The sequence below is a fragment of the Podarcis erhardii genome (assembly GCF_964252035.2).
Source record: "Podarcis erhardii genome assembly, chromosome: 5".
In the NCBI taxonomy this organism is placed as follows: domain Eukaryota; kingdom Metazoa; phylum Chordata; class Lepidosauria; order Squamata; family Lacertidae; genus Podarcis; species Podarcis erhardii.
Window position 1 is genome coordinate 38124330 of NC_138509.1, and position 21608 is coordinate 38145937.

General features: G+C 41.6%; 1 protein-coding gene and 1 long non-coding RNA gene across 2 annotated transcripts in view; one reads left to right on the forward strand and one right to left on the reverse strand.

Moving 5' to 3' along the window:
• Positions 1–7477: 7477 nt before the first annotated feature.
• Positions 7478–14764, forward strand: LOC309342642. Its single transcript, XR_014156951.1, has 2 exons — positions 7478–9136; positions 14641–14764. It is a non-coding gene; the product is annotated as an uncharacterized lncRNA (long non-coding RNA).
• Positions 13103–21608, reverse strand: part of BTAF1 (B-TFIID TATA-box binding protein associated factor 1) — a 41633-nt gene continuing 33127 nt past the window's right edge. Inside the window, exons 33-38 of the mRNA XM_081863142.1 lie at positions 20646–20771; positions 20005–20157; positions 16925–17136; positions 15908–16067; positions 15057–15227; positions 13103–14724 (exon numbers count right to left, since the gene is read on the reverse strand). Of these exons, the coding sequence (XP_081719268.1) occupies positions 14575–14724; positions 15057–15227; positions 15908–16067; positions 16925–17136; positions 20005–20157; positions 20646–20771 (972 nt within the window). The 3' untranslated portion in view covers positions 13103–14574. The remainder of the gene's footprint in view (positions 14725–15056; positions 15228–15907; positions 16068–16924; positions 17137–20004; positions 20158–20645; positions 20772–21608) is intronic.

Below are 21608 nucleotides of genomic sequence, written 5' to 3' on the forward strand. Positions count from 1 at the left end.
ATTTTTTTTCTGTAATAACTTATTAAATCTAGTTGTATGAAGTACTGACACTTGTCATCCTTTGCACATTTAACAGAAAGCCATGGGGAAAGCCCTTCCTACACATTGTGCGCTTTAACAACACGCATGCACATTCTCTTGCCCCCTTGTTCTGTTAGTCGATTGTCTGCTTAATACGAAATGTCAATGTTTCAGGTTAATCAGTTAAACACATACACCTAATAAAGTCCTTTTGTTTGTTCAATTAGTTTAATAGAAGTCTTATGAAAAAGGTGGAGGCAAGCAATCATTTACAAAATGGGAACTTGCCCTTCGTACGTGTAGCACATGGTAGCCACTTCTTTAATCCTGCTAAAGCCATAATGGCAGTTTTACTATATAGTAAGCCCAAAACCCATGCAGGGGTTATGTTCCAGGGTTTATGCCAAAAGCCAAAATTGTGTCCAGTGGTACCTCGGCTTAAGTAATTTGTTCCGGAGGTGCGTTCTTAACCTGAAACTGTTCTTAACCTGAAGCACCACTTTAGCTAATGGGGCCTCGCTGCTGCTGCACCGCCGGAGCATGATTGCTGTTCACATCCTGAAGCAAAGTTCTTAACCTGAAGCACTATTTCTGGGTTAGTGGAGTCTGTAACCTGAAGCGTATGTAACCCGAGGTAGGTACCACTGTATAGCCAAAACACATTGGATAGCAATAGTGTGCATTGAGGACTTTCATGATGCTTTGGATTCATGTGGGAAGTTTGCCCACATGTTGTGAACTTTCACATGGAATCCCTCCTGAACCAGAAGTATTCATCTGCTGCTCTCACATGAGGGATGGGGGTAGGCATTAGGTGAGACTTATTTGTTAAGCTAACACAGCTGTGAAGTGGCATGGAAGACGCCTATAATTTTAAGTAGTGGCTGGGAGGGGGCTGCTCTCCTTGCCTGTTGCTGGTCCTTGGCGCCTTCTCACCCTTCTCAGCTGCCTTTTTGACACATAGCAAACACATCTAGAATCCCGGATGGTGGTTAAGTGATTGTTGGGAAAAGTTGGCTCATAATTGGCAGTCTGCTGCTTCTTTTTTTAAAGCATGGAGCTGTGCTTTATCTCTCATGACTAAAAAGTATTGAGACATCCAGTTAAACAAGCAACACAGGTCAACCTCAATTACATTCTAAAGGAGAATATGTGAATGCTAATTAATGACCCAGCAAATGTCTTCATAGAAGCAATAAAAGTCCTCTTACCAAACGGTGCTTCCTAAGAGCCGAACAATAGATGATGCGGACAATCCACAGTAAGTTCTGCTTCAAAGCACCACCACTGATTTGATTGGGATTGTGGCACTAGAGTCAGGCCTACCCCTCCCACCCACAACACATCACACAGCACCATTTCACGAGTAAAATGGCAGAGTCATGTATCTACTTTTGCAAGTAAAGAAGAAGAAGTTGGGAGCACTGGTTAGTTCATACATCTCAAACCTGCTTCAGGTTCACTTCTCTTTTAATTGGAGCTACTCGCCCGTTTTCCCAAAGCTAGCTAATTTTGTGGCCACATCTTGAGTTAGAGAATCTCATTGTTTCAGTTGCTTTGTGTAACGTATGATTATTATCTTCCTGAACCTGCTATCAGCTGCCTTCAGTGGATAAACCCAAGTTCTGGCAAGAGGATGCAATCTCTCACTGCAGCTTATGATTTTATAAATTCACAAAGCCCAGCTCTTTAGCCTTTCGTTGTACAAAAGATCCACCAACCTTTGATAATTGCAGACGGCAATTGCTTTTTTCTGTGTATTTCCCAGCTGTAACATGCTCCTTTTGAGCCAAGATGGCCAGAGCTGTGTGCTATATTTCATATCTAGCTGAAATTTGTCCCCCGACTCCCCACACCAACTTCAACAGCACACTCTCTGTGCTCAAGCTCACTGATCCGAAAGTGGCTCTGCTCACAGCCACTTTGAAAGCTGGGATTCCTTGCACTTGTTTACATCACTTTACGTTCACATTAATGTTAAGTTGCTTTGTCATCCCATCACTCCTTTTGGAGCCATTCCACATGTTGTTTAGATTACAGGTAGGGAACATGTGGCCCTACAAATGCTGCTGGACTAGTGTTCCCATCATCCATGACTGTTGGCCAGGTGGATGGAAGCTGATGGGATGGTGTCCAACAACCTAGAGGATCTCAGGGTCCCCTACTCCATGCCTGACACCAGATTGCTTCTTGTAAATTAATCAGTAGCAATCCTGATCCAGGGGAGTCTAGAGTTTGCATTTGTCACTGTGAAGGAAAGTAAATGTATTCTACCCCCATCCACAAAAAGGTATATCTTACCCCATCACTACTAAATTTATATTGCAAAGTTGATCATCAGAGAGATTAGGATGTTGCAGTGCCAAATGCAGCAAGTTTTGGCGTCTCTCCTTGCTTTAGCCTGCTTCCCAATCCTGCTTTAGCTGTAGCAGTAATACACACACACTCTATGTCTCCATTACCACATCTAAAGCAGCCTCTTAGGCTGCCTATAAATTTGGATTGTGACATGAATGCCAAGATTCAGCCAAGCTCTTTCTAGAACAGTCCAAGATCTCTTAACAGCTTGCGTGGCAACTTGCCAGGGGGAAGTGGAAAAGCAGGCAGGCACTGTAAACCCTGCTTTGTCAGCAACAGGACAGCAAGTGTGCATAAAAGCTGACTAATGCTAATTCTCCAGCAGTGGGGGAAAAAGAGCCCCACTAGAACACTCTAGTGCAATAAACCAACCAGCTTCTGGGAATCTTTAGGGAGGGGTGGGGTGGCAAAAGTCTGAGGGGCTAACTACACATGATAATCAAATGTGTCTGTTTGAATTTAATGTGCAAAAATCCATGTGACAGAAGGGCTGTTAATGAACAGGATTGCATCTGTTGCAAAGGGAAAACTCAAGCCATTCCTTCCCTGCTGGGGTCAAGAGGGAAATTCCCTCTTCTGAAGTTGTTTTTTTGCTTTGGGGAAAGATCTGCACCACCACCACCCTGCTCCTGCTTTGCACCAGTGAGGGATTTCCTCCTGCTGTAAATACTAAACATAACAGCTTGCTCTTCTTACAGCTATATGTTGAGGATTGTAGACTTCTATATGAATGATGGTTATTGGAATGCAACAGACAGTGAATTCTCAAGTAATGCTCTAAAGAACAGCCTGAAAATAAGTTCATGCAGGAAATATGTACAAGCATTTCACTGTCATAAAAATATACACCAGTTACTCAATGCTGATAGCTGTCTTACAATGGGGCATTTATAATTTGCTAGCTGTGAAACTGACATTGATGTGCTCCTGTAAATATTCAGTTTGGTGTTATTATGAAATAATAATGATAGAATCTTTCTGTCAATTTTATTTGCTTCTATAGTGATATTAAAATATAACTTTTAAGCTTGGAATACATAAGCTTTATTTGTTTGTTTGGTATGTTCTAACTCTGCACATGCTGCGTGCTTCTACAATGTTGGTTGACAACATTTCCCATGAACACTCATGCCATTGTCTTCTTTTAAAAACAGGGTTGTTGTAATTCACACACTTCTACTGATTCTTTAGTTTCCATGAAGTTATAATGGAGAACTGGCAATGTTTCATTTATTTTACTCTGCTTTCTGGTGCCCTCAGTATGGTTTTATAATAAACCGTACCATATGTGGCGGCAGATATGAATACTATAAAATTAAAATTTGAGAGAAAACCGGGATCAATAAAAACAGCATTAAAGCCCCAAACAATGTAAACCATAAGGTTGTGAAATTCCACTTTGTACCTCTATTTTTCTGAACAAAAAATGGTAGAAATTCATAGAAAATATTAAGTCCATGACAAGTGATGCTATACACAGAGAAACCACCACTATGACAACAACAGAGCTCACCTGCATATCCTGATAAGCAGAGGTGGCTGGTGCCCAGTGGGGCTGGTGGGGTAGAAGACAGGGAGCCATAGGCAGAGCCAACTTACACAAATTTTGTCCCCATCCTCCTGCTGAGTTCTACAATGGCAAAACTGAAGCTAAGAAGGAAGAAGTTGATAGGGTCCCCTCCTGGGTGGGATGATAGCAAAAAGGCAGGCAGTTGGGAGGTGGTTGAGATCAGATTGATGTTGGCAGGGCCTTAATGGGTCCTGCTCCATGGCTAGTCAGGGTGAAACTGCTCTCCCAACATGCAAAAGCTACCCTTCACTCTCCATCAGTTTGGGAAAGAAAGAAACAGCATCTTAAACCGCTTTGAGGTTTTATTACAATCAATCTGTATATAAATGTTGTGAAAGAAATATCCAGGGAACTAAAGCTAATGAACGGTCTTGCTGTGTTAGATGACACTGATAAAGCAGTGGATTGACACTCCTGAGGTCGGTATCTGTCATCATGCATGTTTATGTTTTCCTCAACATCAGCCTCAGCAGGTCTGTGGTGTGCAACAGAAGAAACTGCATGCCTGGCAGAATTACTAAGGCCAGATGTTTTATAATCCAGTTAACACTGTCCTGGTTGTAGAAGATAGTTAACTTAGTTGCTTCAAAGAACATTCAATTTTACTAGGCTAATTTGTAGTTAGAATAAGCACAAACCATTGGCTTCTATGCTATATCCAGATCATTATCACTGTATATTTAGCTTATGTATGAAACCTGCTTGTGAGTTATTAATTTATTCACTTTTTTATCCCAATATTCAGCAACTTGAACCCTCGGGGTGATTTGAAGCACAAAAAATATAAACAAAGCACAAATAGAACACCTGCTAACAAATACACCATTAAAACAGCAGGACCCAAAAATCCCCTGTAAAACACAGGAATTGTATAAAAACCCAAGTTCAGCTGTTATCTCCAGAAGCCTGCTGGAAAAAGAAAAGATCACAACAGAGCAGGCCTGAAGAAATTCCCTAGGCAGAGCACTGCAAAGAACTGGAGCCACCACTGAAAAGGCCTTTCCCCCATATGCCAGTCCATGAAGCTCAAATCAGGCTAGCATCTTACGTACTATATCCAGTGCTATTACTCTAGAAAAATAGGTGCCAGAACTCACCATGAACACCTCCTGTGTTCTCTTATAATGGCAATGTCTCCCACCTGAGAACTGAGTTCCGGCTGAGAAAAAAAAGCCCTCATTATATCTCTACAAAAGAAGCCCAAGGGCCTAATCCCGCCCCAAATAGCGCAATGAGGACTGAGCCTGCTCAGTGACCATAGAATGCTAAATGTCCATTGGGAATGAGAGTTGGCCTCCCTCACAAGGCAGTTGTGGTAAAGGACATTACAGAAGGGAAGTCGAATGGCATACCTTGAGAGACAGCATGGCTGCCTGAAATACTGAACATTTTGTATGGCAGACTACATACCTTAGAAGATTCTGAAGTCCTGGGCCGGCTCAATACATTTTGCTGCTCAAGACACAACAGAAAATGGCACCCCCTGCCCCTGCCCCTGCCGCTGCCACCCTCCCCTCCACCCACCAATTCCCCCTCCTCTCCCCTGCTGCTACTGCTACCTGAGGTAACTGGAAATGACCCTAGAGAAGCCCTTGCACACTGAAGGCGTGTGGGGAAGGAGGCTGGTGAGGAGCAGCTGGCGGCAGCAGTGGCTCTGCTCTTCTGAGGCAGCGGCTGAGGGCAGCAAGCACTGCCCAGCTTCCAGCAGTTCCTGCTCTGCCACCTGAGGCGACAGCCTCGTTGAGGCTAATGGCCCACCTGATGCCAATATGCAGGCGGTGTAGTTGACTCCCAGAATCTGTGACAGAACCTGCACTTTGAGGAGCTCTGTCTTCCCGAGGAACAGAATAGCCACCACTTATCAAATGAGCAAGATAAGCTTATCCCGGGCCTTGATTTTGGTGTACAAGTGGCTCTATATAAATGGTATGGTACCCCTCTTCCACAACAGGAACCTCCACCCTCCAAAAGTAGCAGGAAATCACATCCCTGTGCTGCTTTACGCAGATGACACAGCTATCCTCTCGAGAACTCCTATAGGCCTTGAAAGAGCCATGGAAACACTGGCAGCATACTGCAAGGAGAGCAAGCAAGAACTAAATTATCAGAAAACCAAAATAATGGTTTCTGCCAAAAGGCCCAAACCTTGCTCTTGGTAGGTACATCGATGGCCATAGATTGAGCAGGTCACCTGCTTCATGTATTTGGGTATAACCCATCACTCTTTTGGAGGTAGAAAAGCCCAAGGGGATTATGTTGCAGGGAATGCCAAGAGAAGCTGTAAATGCAATACTCACGTACCTAAGGACTGAAGGTGGACAATATATACCTGCAACCTTCAAACTGTTTGAGGCCAAATCAATTGTGCAGCTTGCATATGGTGCCCAATTAGGCCCCATTGCCAATTGTGAACTGGTAGAACTGGTAGAATCTAAATTCTTAAGATCAGCCCTGCAAGTGCCTAAACACGTCTATTATTATTATTGTTGTTATTGTTATTGTTATTATTATTATTATTATTATTATTATTATTATTATTTATACCCCACCCATCTGGCTGGGTTTCCCCAGCCACTCTGGGAGGCTTCCAACAAAATATTAAAATACAGTGGTCTGTTAAACATTAAAAGCTTCCCTAAACACATATGCTACCATACATATTGAAACTGGATTTGTAAGAATTGAGGCTAAAATATGGCTCGCCACACTAAATTACTGGCTGAGACTATCCTTCCTTCCTCCCGCCTTGCTCCCTTAACTTTCAAGGATGGCTTCCAAATGACATGGAAACATGCCGTGCTAAACATAATAACAACTCTAGGCTTCACCCCGCAGATCCTACTCAACGTGGGGTATGAACAAGCCAAAAAACAAAAATGTCAAACAGTGTGTGGAAGATACTGAACGCCAAGCAGATCTAGCCAGGTCCCTGAAATTTTTAATCGGTGAAACCAGAAGACACCTCACCTCCCAGATGCCATATATGACGAACCTTGAAATTCCAAAACAGTGAAGGGCTTCTGCTCTGGCCCGCTGCCAGGCCCTCCCTTCAGCCGTCCAGGAAAGCTGCTTTAGGAAGACACTGTATGAGGAGAGGAAATGCCCGTGTGGCCTGTCTTTTTTCACTGCCAATACTATACAGATATACAAACTAGGTTCATCTTGCCTATATTACACAAATCCCCAGGTTGCACAGAACAACTTTATATCTCCCTGCTACTTCAAGATGAAAACCCAGATGTTACATACTCAGCTGCTAGATTCTGTGCTGCTATGATGGATATTCGTCAAAGGATGGTTTGCGCCACAAACTAGGCCCAAAATGCAAGGCCTGTGCTCCTTCACGCTCCCCCTCCCTTATTGTCACTTTTAACTGTCCCTGTTTCTATCTTTTTAAGTATGCATGATATAATCACCTTTCAATTACAGTGGTACCTCGGGTTAAGAGCTTAATTCGTTCTGGAGGTCCGTTCTTAACCTGAAACTGTTCTTAACCTGAAGCACCACTTTAGCTAATGGGGCCTCCTGCTGCTGCTGTGCCACCGGAGCACAATTTCTGTTCTCATCCTGAAGCAAAGTTCTTAACCTGAAGCAGTAGTTCTGGGTTAGCAGAGTCTGTAACCTGAAGCATATGTAACCCGAGGTACCACTGTACTAGTTTTTATTCCTTACCTGTTTTAAGTCTTATCTGTATGTTTTATCTTATGCTGTTCTGTGAGCGAAATGAAGTTTGATACTGACACAGGAGCTCAAGTTCCCTGATATTTCGTCCTCCACACTTCAGTTGAAATTGATTATATACAATTTTATTGCCTCTTGTTTTGTCAGCCCATCTTTCTTTCTCCTGCCCAAGCTTTGAGATGGCTACTGAACACTGCTAAGCTTTATCCCAATGGCATCAGCTGCTGCCTCAACTCATTTCCGATTTTAACACTTTGATGCCAGGAAAAGCACCCTGCCTGGTGGCTTCAGGTTGCCTCCAGCTACATTCCAGTGAATTCAAACAGCCTTTGTAAACTTAATTAGGGGCTGAGCAGTTTCAGCACAACTCTCGAGCAATAAGCTCCCCTTCTGTCTCTCTCATGCCAATACTGTTCCTATCTGGCACTGCTGCTGAGAAGTAATTGAAATGGAAAATCTCTTTAAGCTCATCAAAATACCTGCCAAGTAAGATGTAAAAAACATCTTCCCACCTGTGCTGCTAGGATAGACCTGTACATTGTCAGTCCCGCAGGTGGATTAGAATACCTGCAGCTGGCAACTCTTGCTCATGCTGGTGTACAAACTTCTAAGGCCTGCACAAGCCTATGAAAAACAGCCACGGGGGAGAAATACCAGCCTTGTTCCTTCTTCCCTTGAACAGAGGAGTGGTGCAAGGGAGCCTAACTTTGTTTACCTGCAGCAGCCAGATAGGCAACCACCAACTAATACTTCCTTGGGGCATAAATTAAATAAATTTAAACCTGCAGCTAGAGATCACAGAGGAGGATGGGGCATTGTTACCATGACAACCCACTCACCTTGACCCTCCTGAGTCATGATGTCCCTTCACATCTTTGAAGCAGCTACTGTTCTGTCTGCAAGTTTGCTGAATCATCTCTCCACTTCTCTCACCGATCAGATTATTCGTTATTCAGCAACAATTCTAAAGGTCCTTTTAAGTACAGTAGAAAACCCAGACCGCCCACGTTCAGCGATGTCCACAGCACAATATTAGTGTGGACAGGGGAAGCAGAGTTAACGGAATGGTTTAAGCTAAGATTCTAACCGCTTACTTCTAGGCAAGCTTATAAAGGGTTCCCTCAAATTAAAAAACGAGAGGTCTTCAAAATGATTTGCGTGCCCTCCTTGCATTACAAGATGATTTTCCAAGTTTCAAACTTATTGTACTGTTGTCACTGGCAGCAGCTCTCCAGAATTTCAGACAGAGGGCATTCCTAGCCCTACCTGGGGATTTGAACCTGGGACATTTTGCATGCATACAGCCATGGAGTTATGGCATTTGCCTGTAAGATCATGTAAAAGCAGTTGACTTTGGCTCTAGAATGCTGCCGGGTGATCTGCTTTCTTTTCCTCCAAGTTTCTACAACCTAACCTGCAGAGCTGCTGCTGGCAGAATGAAATGTTGGACTTGCACCAACAGGCAGCTGTGTAAAACAAATCAAGCCCAAGGAGAAAAAAGAGAAGGTAGCGAAGGATTCCTCATTTGCATGGTGCTTAGTAGGTTGCATGCACAAGGCCTAATCATCATGGGGCATTAATTAAGAGACTTTGCCATGGAGGAAAAATGAGGCTATAAACAGCTCCTCTGGCTGATGAAAAACCGAGGCCAAGATGATCACAGCAAATGTCATTGAGCGCCTTCAAAAGACCACCAGGGATATTAGTCTTGTAGGAAGACTTGAGCAGTCACCCGCTAAGGGGGAAGAAAACATTTCATTTGCCTCTGAAACAGCCACATTGGCCTGTAGTACTAAACAAATGACATCGAAAAGGAAATGAATTCAGATGTTGTGGTTGCTGCTGCTGCTATTAAATTTGTATACCGCCCTATATCTGCAGGTCTCAGGATTCAAAGGATAAAGTCAGAATATAAAACCACAAAATACATAAGCCAAACTGAGTTTTGATAATCAGGAATGAGTTTCAGTTGTTGACAGTTCTTCAGTCTCTTACTGAGCCCAAACACTGGTTTGGCATTTCTACTGCCTCATTTGAACAAGATGAAAAATTAGGATTTATTTGGTGGCGGGCAGGGGGGATAATCTGCATATTTGATGGCACCACATTCCAACACTCTTGACGAGTTCACTCAATTTCATGCAGGAATTAAATAGCGGTGGGATAATAGAAATTTAATGCCATGGAGCTAAGCAGTACCCTCAACACCACCTTTTGGCCATTCAAATACGAAATTCATGCCTGTAAATCACAACGTGGACAGCCTAAAGCCTCTGCAAAGTGACTCACTGGGTTACTATAGAAATAAAATTGCCAGGTTTAAGGTCTCATGGCATTTTAAAGCAGGTTGATGCAGAACTTTGCTAGAACTAGAGCTTAAACAATAGCCATCATTAATATTTACCTCACTCCCGTGGGTGTTGTAATAGAAGCACAGCAATGCCAATGACAACCAATGTACTAAAATAAGTGTAATGAATAAATAGCAACTGTGGGTTATCCAAGGCAGTTTGGTACCCCTTTTGGAAGTAGCCTACTATTTAATGGCATTTTTCTCTCAGAGCACATATATTTAAGGTATAATCAGGTAGTTTATGCTGTAAATCAGGCATACGCAAACTCGGTCCTCCAGATGTTTTGGGACTACAACCCCCATCATCCCTAGCTAACAGGACCAGTGGTCAGGGATAATGGGAGTTGTAGTCCCAAAACATCTGGAGGGCCGAGTTTGCCTATGCCTGCTGTAAATACTTGAAGCTTAAATGCTGATCATGTACATATTTTACTGTGTTTGACTGGTTTACAAACCACCCAATTGACTAAGGATCTAGGAGTCTTGGTTGACCACAAACTTGACATGAGCCAACAGTGTGACGCAGCAGCTAAAAAAGCCAACGCAATTCTGGGCTGCATCAATAGGAGTATTGCATCTAGATCAAGGGAAGTAATAGTGCCACTGTATTCTGCTCTGGTCAGACCTCACCTGGAGTACTGTGTCCAGTTCTGGGCACCACAGTTCAAGAAGGACACTGACAAACTGGAACGTGTCCAGAGGAGGGCAACCAAAATGGTCAAAGGCCTGGAAACGATGCCTTATGAAGAACGGCTAAGGGAGCTGGGCATGTTTAGCCTGGAGAAGAGGAGGTTAAGGGGTGATATGATAGCCATGTTCAAATATATAAAAGGATGTCACATAGAGGAGGGAGAAAGGTTGTTTTCTGCTGCTCCAGAGAAGCGGACACGGAGCAATGGTTCCAAACTACAAGAAAAAAGATTCCACCTAAATATTAGGAAGAACTTCCTGACAGTAAGAGCTGTTCGACAGTGGAATTTGCTGCCAAGGAGTGTGGTGGAGTCTCCTTCTTTGGAGGTCTTTAAGCAGAGGCTTGACAACCATATGTCAGGAGTGCTCTGATGGTGTTTCCTGCTTGGCAGGGGGTTGGACTCGATGGCCCTTGTGGTCTCTTCCAACTCTATGATTCTATGATTCTATGACTAGTAAACTGTAAGAAAGGTGATGAACTGATAAGTCAATGTTACGTAGGGATGCTGGAGGCATTTTATACATTTTATAGCTAGACGACAGCTATAGCCTATTTTATTTTATGAGTGGGAAGCCTCTGCTTTCTAACCTTATGGTTTCCGTATTCCAGCATTTAATCCCACTTTCGTTTCTTGAATTAAGGCCAAGGTAGCTGCTGCTATGAGTGCCAATGTGCTTTTTTTCTTTGCCCCATATTATAGCACCTTCCACAATGCTTCCTACCCATATTTTGTAGCTTCCAGAGGACTACATGCCCGTAAACATATCTTCCCATTTACCACATTAAGAGTGTGGTTTTATACATCCTTACGTGAATATGTCTGACTGAGCTCAATGAAATTTACTTCCTAACAGACACAGATGGGAACAATTTACAGTAATCCTTACAATGCAGAAAGTGACATCTAAACATCTTCCTAAAAAGGAGTCTAATCTTCCATACAGCAGCCCTAAAATAAACACACACAAACCTTTTCAGCTCCCTCCCAATATTCATATTGATTCTTAGCAGAGCTCATTTTACAAGGTATGTAAACATTTTTAAAATCACAGGTATAATCCAGAGTTTAGATGTTCATTTTAGGGCTTAATGGTTTTTGGCTGACTATTCTTTTGTTAGGTAAATTGCTGATAAACTGAACATCAATAAGTCATCAGGGGCAATTGCTTAGCATCTAGAAGGAGATGGTCTCCTGGCAGTTTGGGATCTTTCGGTGTTTTTAAATGAATCAGATTTTGATGTGAATTGTATATGGGGGAAAGAGAAAACACAGAAAGCAGAGTAGGTAGTTTGGAAGAAAACAGAAGAGAAGAAGTCAAGTGTTTCAAGCTGGAGTTAGCTGAAAATGGAGGAATAGCTCAAGATGCTCTTTGAGGACCTGCTTGAGAAGACTGCCTGCCTGCTTGCTTCCACTTATGCACCACTTGTATATTTTACTACAAAGTTGCTTATACTTCCAAATTAAAAGCACACACACCTAAATCTGGTGGTTCTGCATCTGACTGTTTGGGCCAGAGGGACAGCACACAGCAGCATAAACTCATTTCCTTGTTTTGAACACATTTAGCTACTGAAACTGAGTTAACCACTTTACAAACCGCCATGATGTATTCCAAATATGGGAAGAGCTCACACATCTCTTTGAGGAAGTGATCTCCCATTGAACGCTAATGATCTGTACACATACAAGAAGCACAGCTCACTTACAATTCACGACCAGGGACCAACACAAGTTACCTAGTTAACATCAAAAAATGCAGGCAGTGTTTATTGATTCTATAAATAGCCAGGGCTACCTACAATGGCTGCCAGCAACTATAAAGGATGGTGACAAGGAGCATAACCAAATAAGCTCATCATTTCTAAATACACTGCAGAGGATAAGCTCTTGCTGAAAGGTGGCAAAAGAGGTTAGTAGCAGCATGTGTGAGAGACAGGGGGGTGGGAGAGAGAGATGGTGTTTGACAACATTTCAGGGAGGTGAAAGAAGATAATTTGTATTGTCCTAAAATGTACAGTCTAAATAAAACCTAGATATAAAGAGTAGACCTAAATTTGTGCACACATATTCTAGTAGAAGCCAGACATTTATCTCAAAGTACAACTATATGCATGCTTTACGCTGCCCAACTTCTTTATCAGGCATTTTCATAAGAAGCTAAATTAGCCTGCGAGGACAGACAGGAGGATACCAAGATCAGTCATTAAAATCCTCTGCTGAAATAGCAGTAGATAGATCTGTGTCATAGTGTGATTTTCCTCAGCCATTTAATAGAAAAACCAGATCACACAATCTTGTAAGTGCACCAGGAAACCAGCTGCCTTTCCCCCACAAAACATTCATCCAGAGAAATGCCAATTTTATTTTATTTTTTCCATGCAGCTGTCAGGTTTATGACCAAATATACAGAAAGAACTACATGAGATATATAACGGGATGATTAATGCCAGTTTGGCTTTTTTAATTTTTTTTTTTTTTTTTAGGAATGCTAGTTTAATGTTACAGTATGGCAGTTCATATATCTACTGAAATCTGACACACGTCCATTCATATGCAAGTGCTGCAAAATGACCTTGCTCTGTAAGTCAACATTTAAAACCATCTCTCTATGTTGTTGAAATCTCATGGCTATTCAAGCTCCGATGCTGAATTGCACAGCAAGCGCCAACCCTAGATATGACAACTAAACATATATTTCATGTATGCATTCTGACAGCTTATGTAGGTTTGCCTTTAATATATTTAGAAAACCGTGTCCACGTTTGGTACAGACATGCACATCTATGCACAGACATATGTCACTACTGACTCCCTTTTAGAAGACACTTTTTTTAAAAAAATGTACAACTATTGTTATTCTTACTCTGTTATTAAAGCTTCCTAAAATTTGTTACATGATTTCAGCTTGTAAATACTTCTTTCCCTCTGATGCCCTGAAGGCATTTCTAAATAGACTACCTCTCTGGACCTCAAAGCTTCTTCCCTCTTTCACTTAAGAGGTTCATGCATTAGAGAGTCTTTCTAGCATGGAACCTCAATTTTATAAGATCTACTGCTAGAAAAACTCTGTTTATATATTTGCTCTTTTGGTTAAAAAAAAATAAGATTGAAGTCTACTTCATACAATTGCTTTCTTAACTGGGCTATGTTCTAGCCACACATATATACATATAGATATGTACACACACAAACTTTAAAAATGGCACCCTCTAAACAGGATGTGGAAATGGCCTAAAATAAGCCATTACCTGCAATTCCTATGAAAAAGTCAACTGCTCTCAAAATGTCAGAAGACTGAAGAGCACCACATACTTAAATATAAAGTTGAGAACTTTAATACTTGAAGTTTCATTTAATTCCCTAATATTCTTCCAGAGTGATAGGCTTCGCCATTATTCTACCAATGTATATATCCTGAAGAGATCTAAACCTCATTCTAACTTGTTAGACTAAACATTCTTAAAGTATACTATGAAAGTTAGCTAAAGTGAGGTTTAAAAGAACAAACTTGTTAAATACTCAAACACTCTGTACAAATTACTGCAGCTTGAGGGAAGAGGGAGCAACAGGCATATTTCAAAAGAGAAGTAACACTTATCAACATGTGCAAAACCTGTTAAGACCTGTTTTATTTTTCTATCAAATAAGAATCTGTAGCTATTCTGGAAATTCAGAACTACCTTACAGTAAGTTTACATTTAGAGGTTTTGTATAATGCAAGTATTTAAGACTTTAACTATCCCAAAGTGACAAAGGCGGCTCTATTCAAAATGCCAGCCCTTTCTCATAATTTTTCCACAAGTATATTTACATGTTATGCTTGAAGTCCACTATAATTGCTTTAAGAGTTGCTGAATATCAGCTGAAAATGTCAACTAGCAACCACTGTATTAAAATGGTCATTTGAGTGAATGCATAAACTTTTCAAGACTATATTCGGTGTCATACTGTTCTTGATCCCACAGGTCTCCAAGATTCTCAAGAACGGACTTCATAGTTGTTTTTCCAGAAGCAGAAGGGGAAGCATCTGATTTTTCATTTTTTCCATCCTTGAAGGCATTTGGAAGATGAAGTGGAAGAAAAAGAGAAGAGAAGCACATTGAAATCTATGTATTTTAAGAGCCAGAAAACATCTGCAAATAACATAAATCAGTACTTAAAAGATCCAACAATCCTAAAGCAGTCTCTGCAAATTACAACACGATAGCAAGCAGAAACAAGAGGGTACTTATCTTTTTCACATCAATGAAATGAAAGACTTACTGCATAAAGGGAGAATGGCTATAATTCCACGGCAAATCTTACCAAACATTGTTGACTAATCCAAAGCATTACAACTATGGTACCATTGCTTTCAGATCATATGTGAGCTACTCTTTACCTTGTCGAGTGTGAAGAGGTCAAGCAGCTGATCTGTCCCCATGCTTTGTAGACTAGTATTCTCTTGACTAATCACTGTATTTGCAATATTCATTTTGAACTTCTGCAGACCCATTATTTTTTCTTCCAAGGTTCCCCTTGTAATCAGGCGATAAACATTAACAACTCGTTTCTGCAGGAGACAGTTAATATTCGTGAGCGTTCAAGAAACTACCACAGGGTAAAAGAAAATGTATGGGAAGACACTCGATATACACTCAATTACACCATAACAGAAAATAAAGGAATCAATAGAGGCCTTCATCACTGGAAGCAATTTTTTCACTGTACTTTCAATCCAGGTTTTGTACAAGATAAAAATGTTCACAGCATAAGAGAACCCAAGCCTGGCTCAACGGTGGAGCGGAAAGAAAGGAAGCAGATCCCAATGAGAACCTTTAAAGGAGTATGGAATAAATTGCAATAAATTATGGAATACATAAATAGTAATTTTTCCTTCCTAGGATAGTATTTTTTCTTCCTAGGATTTATTTTGGGTGTTAATGAGATCCCTTCTCTGGTAAATAGCAAATATCTATTTTTGGGGCAGGGTGAAAAGTGAAGAAACATTTTTTTCAGGGGGAGGGGGAAGACTGCAATAAAACAGAACTTTTTGCCTTGAATCTCTCTTTGCTAGCTAATGCTTTCAGCTCCACAGCTCCATTATTTTAGAAAATGGTGGTTATAAACTGAAATCATAAACTCTGAAAGATAGGGGCTATTTATGGAATTGGTTTAGGAAGCTTAAACCATTTTTGGATTTATTGAAATGGTTTTAATTTGCTTCCAAATCGGCAGCAATTTATGTTTTACCTGTCCAATACGATGTGCTCGGTCCATGGCTTGGAGGTCTTTCATTGGATTCCAGTCATGTTCAACAAATACCACTGTGTCAGCTCCAGTTAAATTAAGGCCCAGTCCACCAACGTGAGTGGTGAGTAAGAGGACATCTATGGAGGGATCATTATTAAACCTGTGAATGAAAAAAGCCAGTTTAGATTTATATGGTTGCACATGCAGAAAAAGCTTGAACCCACAATGGCAGGGCCACAATGGCAGGGCTGAGCAGACAGAGTGCTGGTGGGGTGGAGGGACTGGAGAGAAAGGGAAAGAGACAGGTCAGAAACTGACACTAGATTGTGTTAAAACCGTCACAACTTTATTGCTTGCACCTTCCAGAGACTTTGGTGTTGCATGGACCGAAATCACGGCTTCACTAGAAACTGCCCATCTGCTGACAGGCCACTTCTAGCCTAACTCTTGTGGTGGGAGGGAGAAGAGGCTAGAAAACCCAGCTTAAGGCAAGTCAACGGTATGAGCTACATCTGAATACCTTCACCAACCTGGGTCTGTAGATAGTGCCATCACCTCTAGATGGAACCGTGGGAGCAGCCAATTTCTACTCATCCCAGTTATGGTCCCTGCCCAGTGCCAAAACCCATTGTGACTTAAGAGCAAAGAGTGCAAAATGTGAGTTCAAAGCAAAATAGTATGCTAAGAGGAAGGCAAGCTCTTGTATGGCTTCCAGTCAGAAACCCAGGCAGAATTTCTGTCCATTAAGTTAACATCTGGTAAGCAAAATGTCGTCTTGCAAAAGAGAGGGAAAAGTACCCACTGTTGCTGATAAGTTCACCTTAATGCCATTTTCATGTATATGCTGGGCACCAAGGATGAGCGGTCCTCTCCTCTGCATTCAGCATAAAAGCAGGCCATTGTGGCCATTTGAGTTATGTATTCCAAGTGAATCATAGGATTTCATTTCCTTCAGCAACTGTGGGAGCTCTACATGCAAGAGCTACTCTGTTAGAATACATCTGACACTGGATTTACCTTGACACAATGGAATGCCTCTGACCAGCAGGTATGCTGCCATCCAGTCGCAGGTAAGTAACAGAGGGCAAGTGGGGCTTGAGAAGGTCGTGTTCAACTATATCCAGCATACTCTTGAGTTGACAGAAGATAAGGATCCTGTGTTGTGCAACTATGGCTTCTGTGCCGCTTTCTGAGGAGCCTCCATTTCCCAAGCCACAATCTAGCAGCAGCTTAAAGACCAAATACAAAAGCATGCCGTTAGTCATTGAACTTAGTAGGCATATATTCTTCATTCAAAACGATTACACAGATTTTATCCATTGGGGGAGTCATCGTCGCTCAAACAGGACAGTGCATGCTCCGCTTGCAGAATTTGGATGTTTAATCCCTGGCATTGCCAATTAAGAGACAGGTAGCAGGTGATGGCAAAGATCACTGCCAGAGAATCTGGACAGCTGCTGCCAGTGAGAAGAAAATACAGGACCAGCCAAATCTAACAATGGATGAGACGCCTTCCTAGGTGTCATAATATCAAAACATGAAGACCAATCAAGCTGCAAAGAAGTTAAAAATATCTTATTCTTAGACCCTCTGGAGGTGCACATGTACATGCCTTAGAAACAAGAGAACGGCTAGGACACATCAGCTGCAGCACCATTTATTTCTCTTTTTTAAAGTAGTTATTGGTGAAATCTACTTCATACTAATGACCGAGTGCAAGTATTTTGGCATAAGCTTAGAAATGAGACACGAGTGACTGACTTCCGGGTTAGCGCCTCCGGTAATGGCGGAATTGCTCTGATTGGGAGGAATTTGCTTCGTAGGAATCCGGGTCTGGCTGCCATGGCGAAGGCGGAGACCCACTAGAAATCACAGGTGGGTGAAGCCTGTGAACGTGGGATTCGGCTGGGACCTTTTGCGCCTCCCCTACTCGTGGGGAAACCCGGTTTCAGGGATCCGGAGCAACGTGGGGTGAGCGGCGCGGTGCTTCGAATTGACTGCTTCTTCCACAGAGCGAAGCTGCATAGCTGTTGCCGGAGAGCGCTGACTTTTTCCTGTGGACAATTTGATCTTAAAGTAACTACCCGTGAGTAGAGCGGAGAATTGGATTTTTCAACGTCTTAATTTGGTGCCGAAACGGGGAGGTCTAAAACAGGAAGTCCACCTTTTGTAAATAGATTGAAGCAAAGAGGATGCAAGCTGAAGTCTTGGAAAGCCTATTGTAAAGGACTAAATTTCCATCAGTAAAAAATACTAAATCCCCCTTGGTGGCAGGAGAAGAGGGGGGAAAGTTTTGGACTGAGTATACCTGCAGGAGAGAGCGAACAGAGTTAATATACCACCGCTCCGATCCTGGAAACGGGCTGCCAACAGGACTGACCGTGATTACAACGTTCACTGACAGTTAGTTAAATAAGAGGAATACATTGTTTCCATGGTCTCTGTCTGCGTTTAAAAAGGAGTAAAACTAACAGAAAATTGAAACTAATTTTATTGTTTGAATTGAGTTTAAAAGGACTAATACAAATAGAAACTGTTTCCCTCTAGAGGAACTGTTTCCCTCTAGAGGAAGCTTTTGAAACTGTCACAAGAGTTGAGCTGGGGGAATTTCCAGCTGCAAGATAAAAACCTGTGAGATTCTGGGGACCTTGAATCGGTTAAGAATGTTGACAGAAGAGGCCTTAGTGGTTGTATTATGTAAGATAAGTGACTCACTGGAACAGCTTCACAAAAAGGTGGATGTGGCAACTACCAAAATTGACAATTTGGGACAAAAAGTGAACACCAATATAGAAACTATTCAGAAACTGACACAGGAATCTACTTTGACATGGCAAACTGCGGAGAAGGCTAGGGAGAAAGTTATTGCCGTTGAACCTAAAGTAACACAATTGGAGAGAGAGTGAGTCCCAGCCTTACAGATGCAATTTGATGACCATAAGTTGATGCCTGCTATGATTGAATTTAAAGAAAATCAGATTTCGAGGATCAGAGCCCTACCTGAACTGGAGAAGGGAAGTTTGATAGATTTCCTTACACAGGAATTTGATTACTTTTGGGACCGGGACTTGGGTCAAGAAGAGATTAAAACTGTGAGGGCTCTCGGACTTGGAAGAGGAGGGAAAAAAGAGAAGAACAAAATAAGAGACTGTTGGAATTACCAGAGGAATTACCAGAGGAATACCAGAGGGGGTTGGTGTTGTGTGGTGTTTTTGTTTTTTTTGTATTGTATTGTATTGTTTTGTTTAATTCTTTGTCTTTAATTCTTTTGTCTTTCTTTTGCAGTCTTTAAAATGTTAATAAATATTATTTTTTTAAAAAGAAAGAAATGAGACACGAGTGACAAAGCAAGAGGCAAATGTGCTTTTCATAAAAGACGTTGATTCCAGGACTGCAACAAAACAAGAACAGAAATCATGCAAATGTGTTCAGGATGATAGAATTTCTATTTCCTTAATGTGTTTTTTTTATAAACTGATCTATATTGAACACTTTTATCCTGCCTTGGTCAGAACACACCTGGAGCACTGGGCACCACAATTGAAGGAGGACAGGAATGTGTGCAGAGGAGGGCGACCAAGATGATCAAGGGTCTGGAAACCAAGTCTTATGAGGAATGGGTCGAGAGAACTGGGTATGTCTAGCCTAGTAAAGAGGAGACTGAGAGGAGATATGATAGCCGCCTTCAAATATCTAAAGGGCTGTCACATGGAGCAAGCTTGTTTTCTGCTGCTCCAGAAGCTAGGACCTGAAGCAATGGTTTCAAGTAACAATGACTAAACATCAGGAAGAACTTTCTGACAGCAAGAGCTGTTTGACAGTGGAACAAACTCCCACTAGAGGTGGTGGACTCTCCTTCCTCCCAGGGTCTTGAAGCAGAGGGTGGATGGCCATCTGTCATGTATGATTTAGTTGAGATTTCTGCATTGCAGGGGGTTGGACCAGATGACCCTCAGGGTCCCTGCCAACTACAATCCTATGAATTTTATAACTGATACCACAATTTCTTTCCCATCCCTTTGTTACATATAAAAAATGAATAGGCTTAAGAAGAACACTTTTCCTAAAACTAGATATGCAGCCAGGGTTTTCCTCACCTGTTTTAAAGCAGAGAGTTTAGGTGCATGCTGGATGTCTCGAAGGGAAGAATTCTCAACGGCAAGCTTTTCTGTAATCCTCTTGTGCTCTGGATGATGGGCAGTTAAAACTAATGCTGGATGGTTGCAGAGTTTCCTTAAATACTGCAATGCCTAAGAAAAAACCCCATGAAGGAAGCCATTAAACATGCATAACAACTTAATATATATTCAGATAAGGCACAAGATAGTATATTTCTCTTACTCGTTGAAATTTTGCCGAAGATTGGAGATAGATGCCATACTGACAGCTAACTAATGTTCATTGTTTAATCATAATCAGTTGCAGAGGGCAGGAAAAAATACGATTGACAAATTTGTCCCTGGAGCAATTACTTTACCCTGTATTTTTTAAAAATAATTTCTTTGCTTCCTGTGAATCTAAGAATACACCGCACTGTATTTGTAAGTTATAACGTATTATTTAATAAATTTTACATTTATATATCACCAAGCTTAAAATCTATTTTGGAAATTTAGAGGCAGCTCACTGCTTCGGTTCAATATAACTACAGTGTTTAATCAAACAATCACCAGTTACATAAAAATTACTACTCTTATTAAATGTTTGTAAGGAAGATGTAACAAAATGAAATTTTAACCTGAAACACATGTCCCGTGGCTTTAAGTTTTGGTTTCTCAGTTTCCTCAACCAGTGACACTGCTGAAACAGTTTCTTCCACATCACATTTGGCACGAGACTTGGCAAAATCTTCATAAAGCTGAACCTATTAAGAAAGGAAGAAATTTATGCTTAATAGACTATTGTTCACTTCAAAATTACCTCACAAAGGGGTGTGTTCAACAGTAGCTATCTTTTTAAAGAGGGTGGTACTGTGGGCTAAACCACTGAGCCTCTTGGGCTTGCTGATCGGAAGGTTGGTGGTTTGAATCTGCGTGACAGGGTGAGCTCCCATTGCTCTGTCCCAGCTCCTGCCAACATAGCAGTTTTAAAGCACACCAGTGCAAGGAGATAAATAGGTACTGGTGCAGCAGGAAAGTAAATTGTGTTTCTGTGCACTCTGGCACTCATCAGGGTGTCCCATTGCGCCAGAAGCTGTTTAGTCATGCTGGAAAGCTGTCTGTGGGCAAGTGCCGGCTCCTCGGCCTGAAGCGAGTTGAATGCCACAACCCCATAGTCGCCTTTGACTGGACTTCACCATCCAGGGGTCATTTACCTATTTACCTACTCCCACATTAACCTCAACAATATAGTTGATCGAAGGTAAGCATCCTGTGTGAGACAGCCATGGTTTCATGTCTTAGGTACTGTTGTTTCCCAAACTATAATCCAGCAACAATTTAAACTACTGAATGCTCAACACACTGCTATTTTCAGGATTAAGCCACTGCATTTCCTCTTTGCGAGGGAATATACAACCACAACTATCTTATTCTTAATATTAGCCCAAAGGAAAATGCTTAGAAAAGGGCACTCTATTCAACTATTCATATGCAGAGGGACAGAAGCTTTTGCTCCACACCAGAGCAGCATTAACTATCCTCACTGTTGATTCCCTTCCAATTATTATTATTATTATTATTATTATTATTATTATTATTAT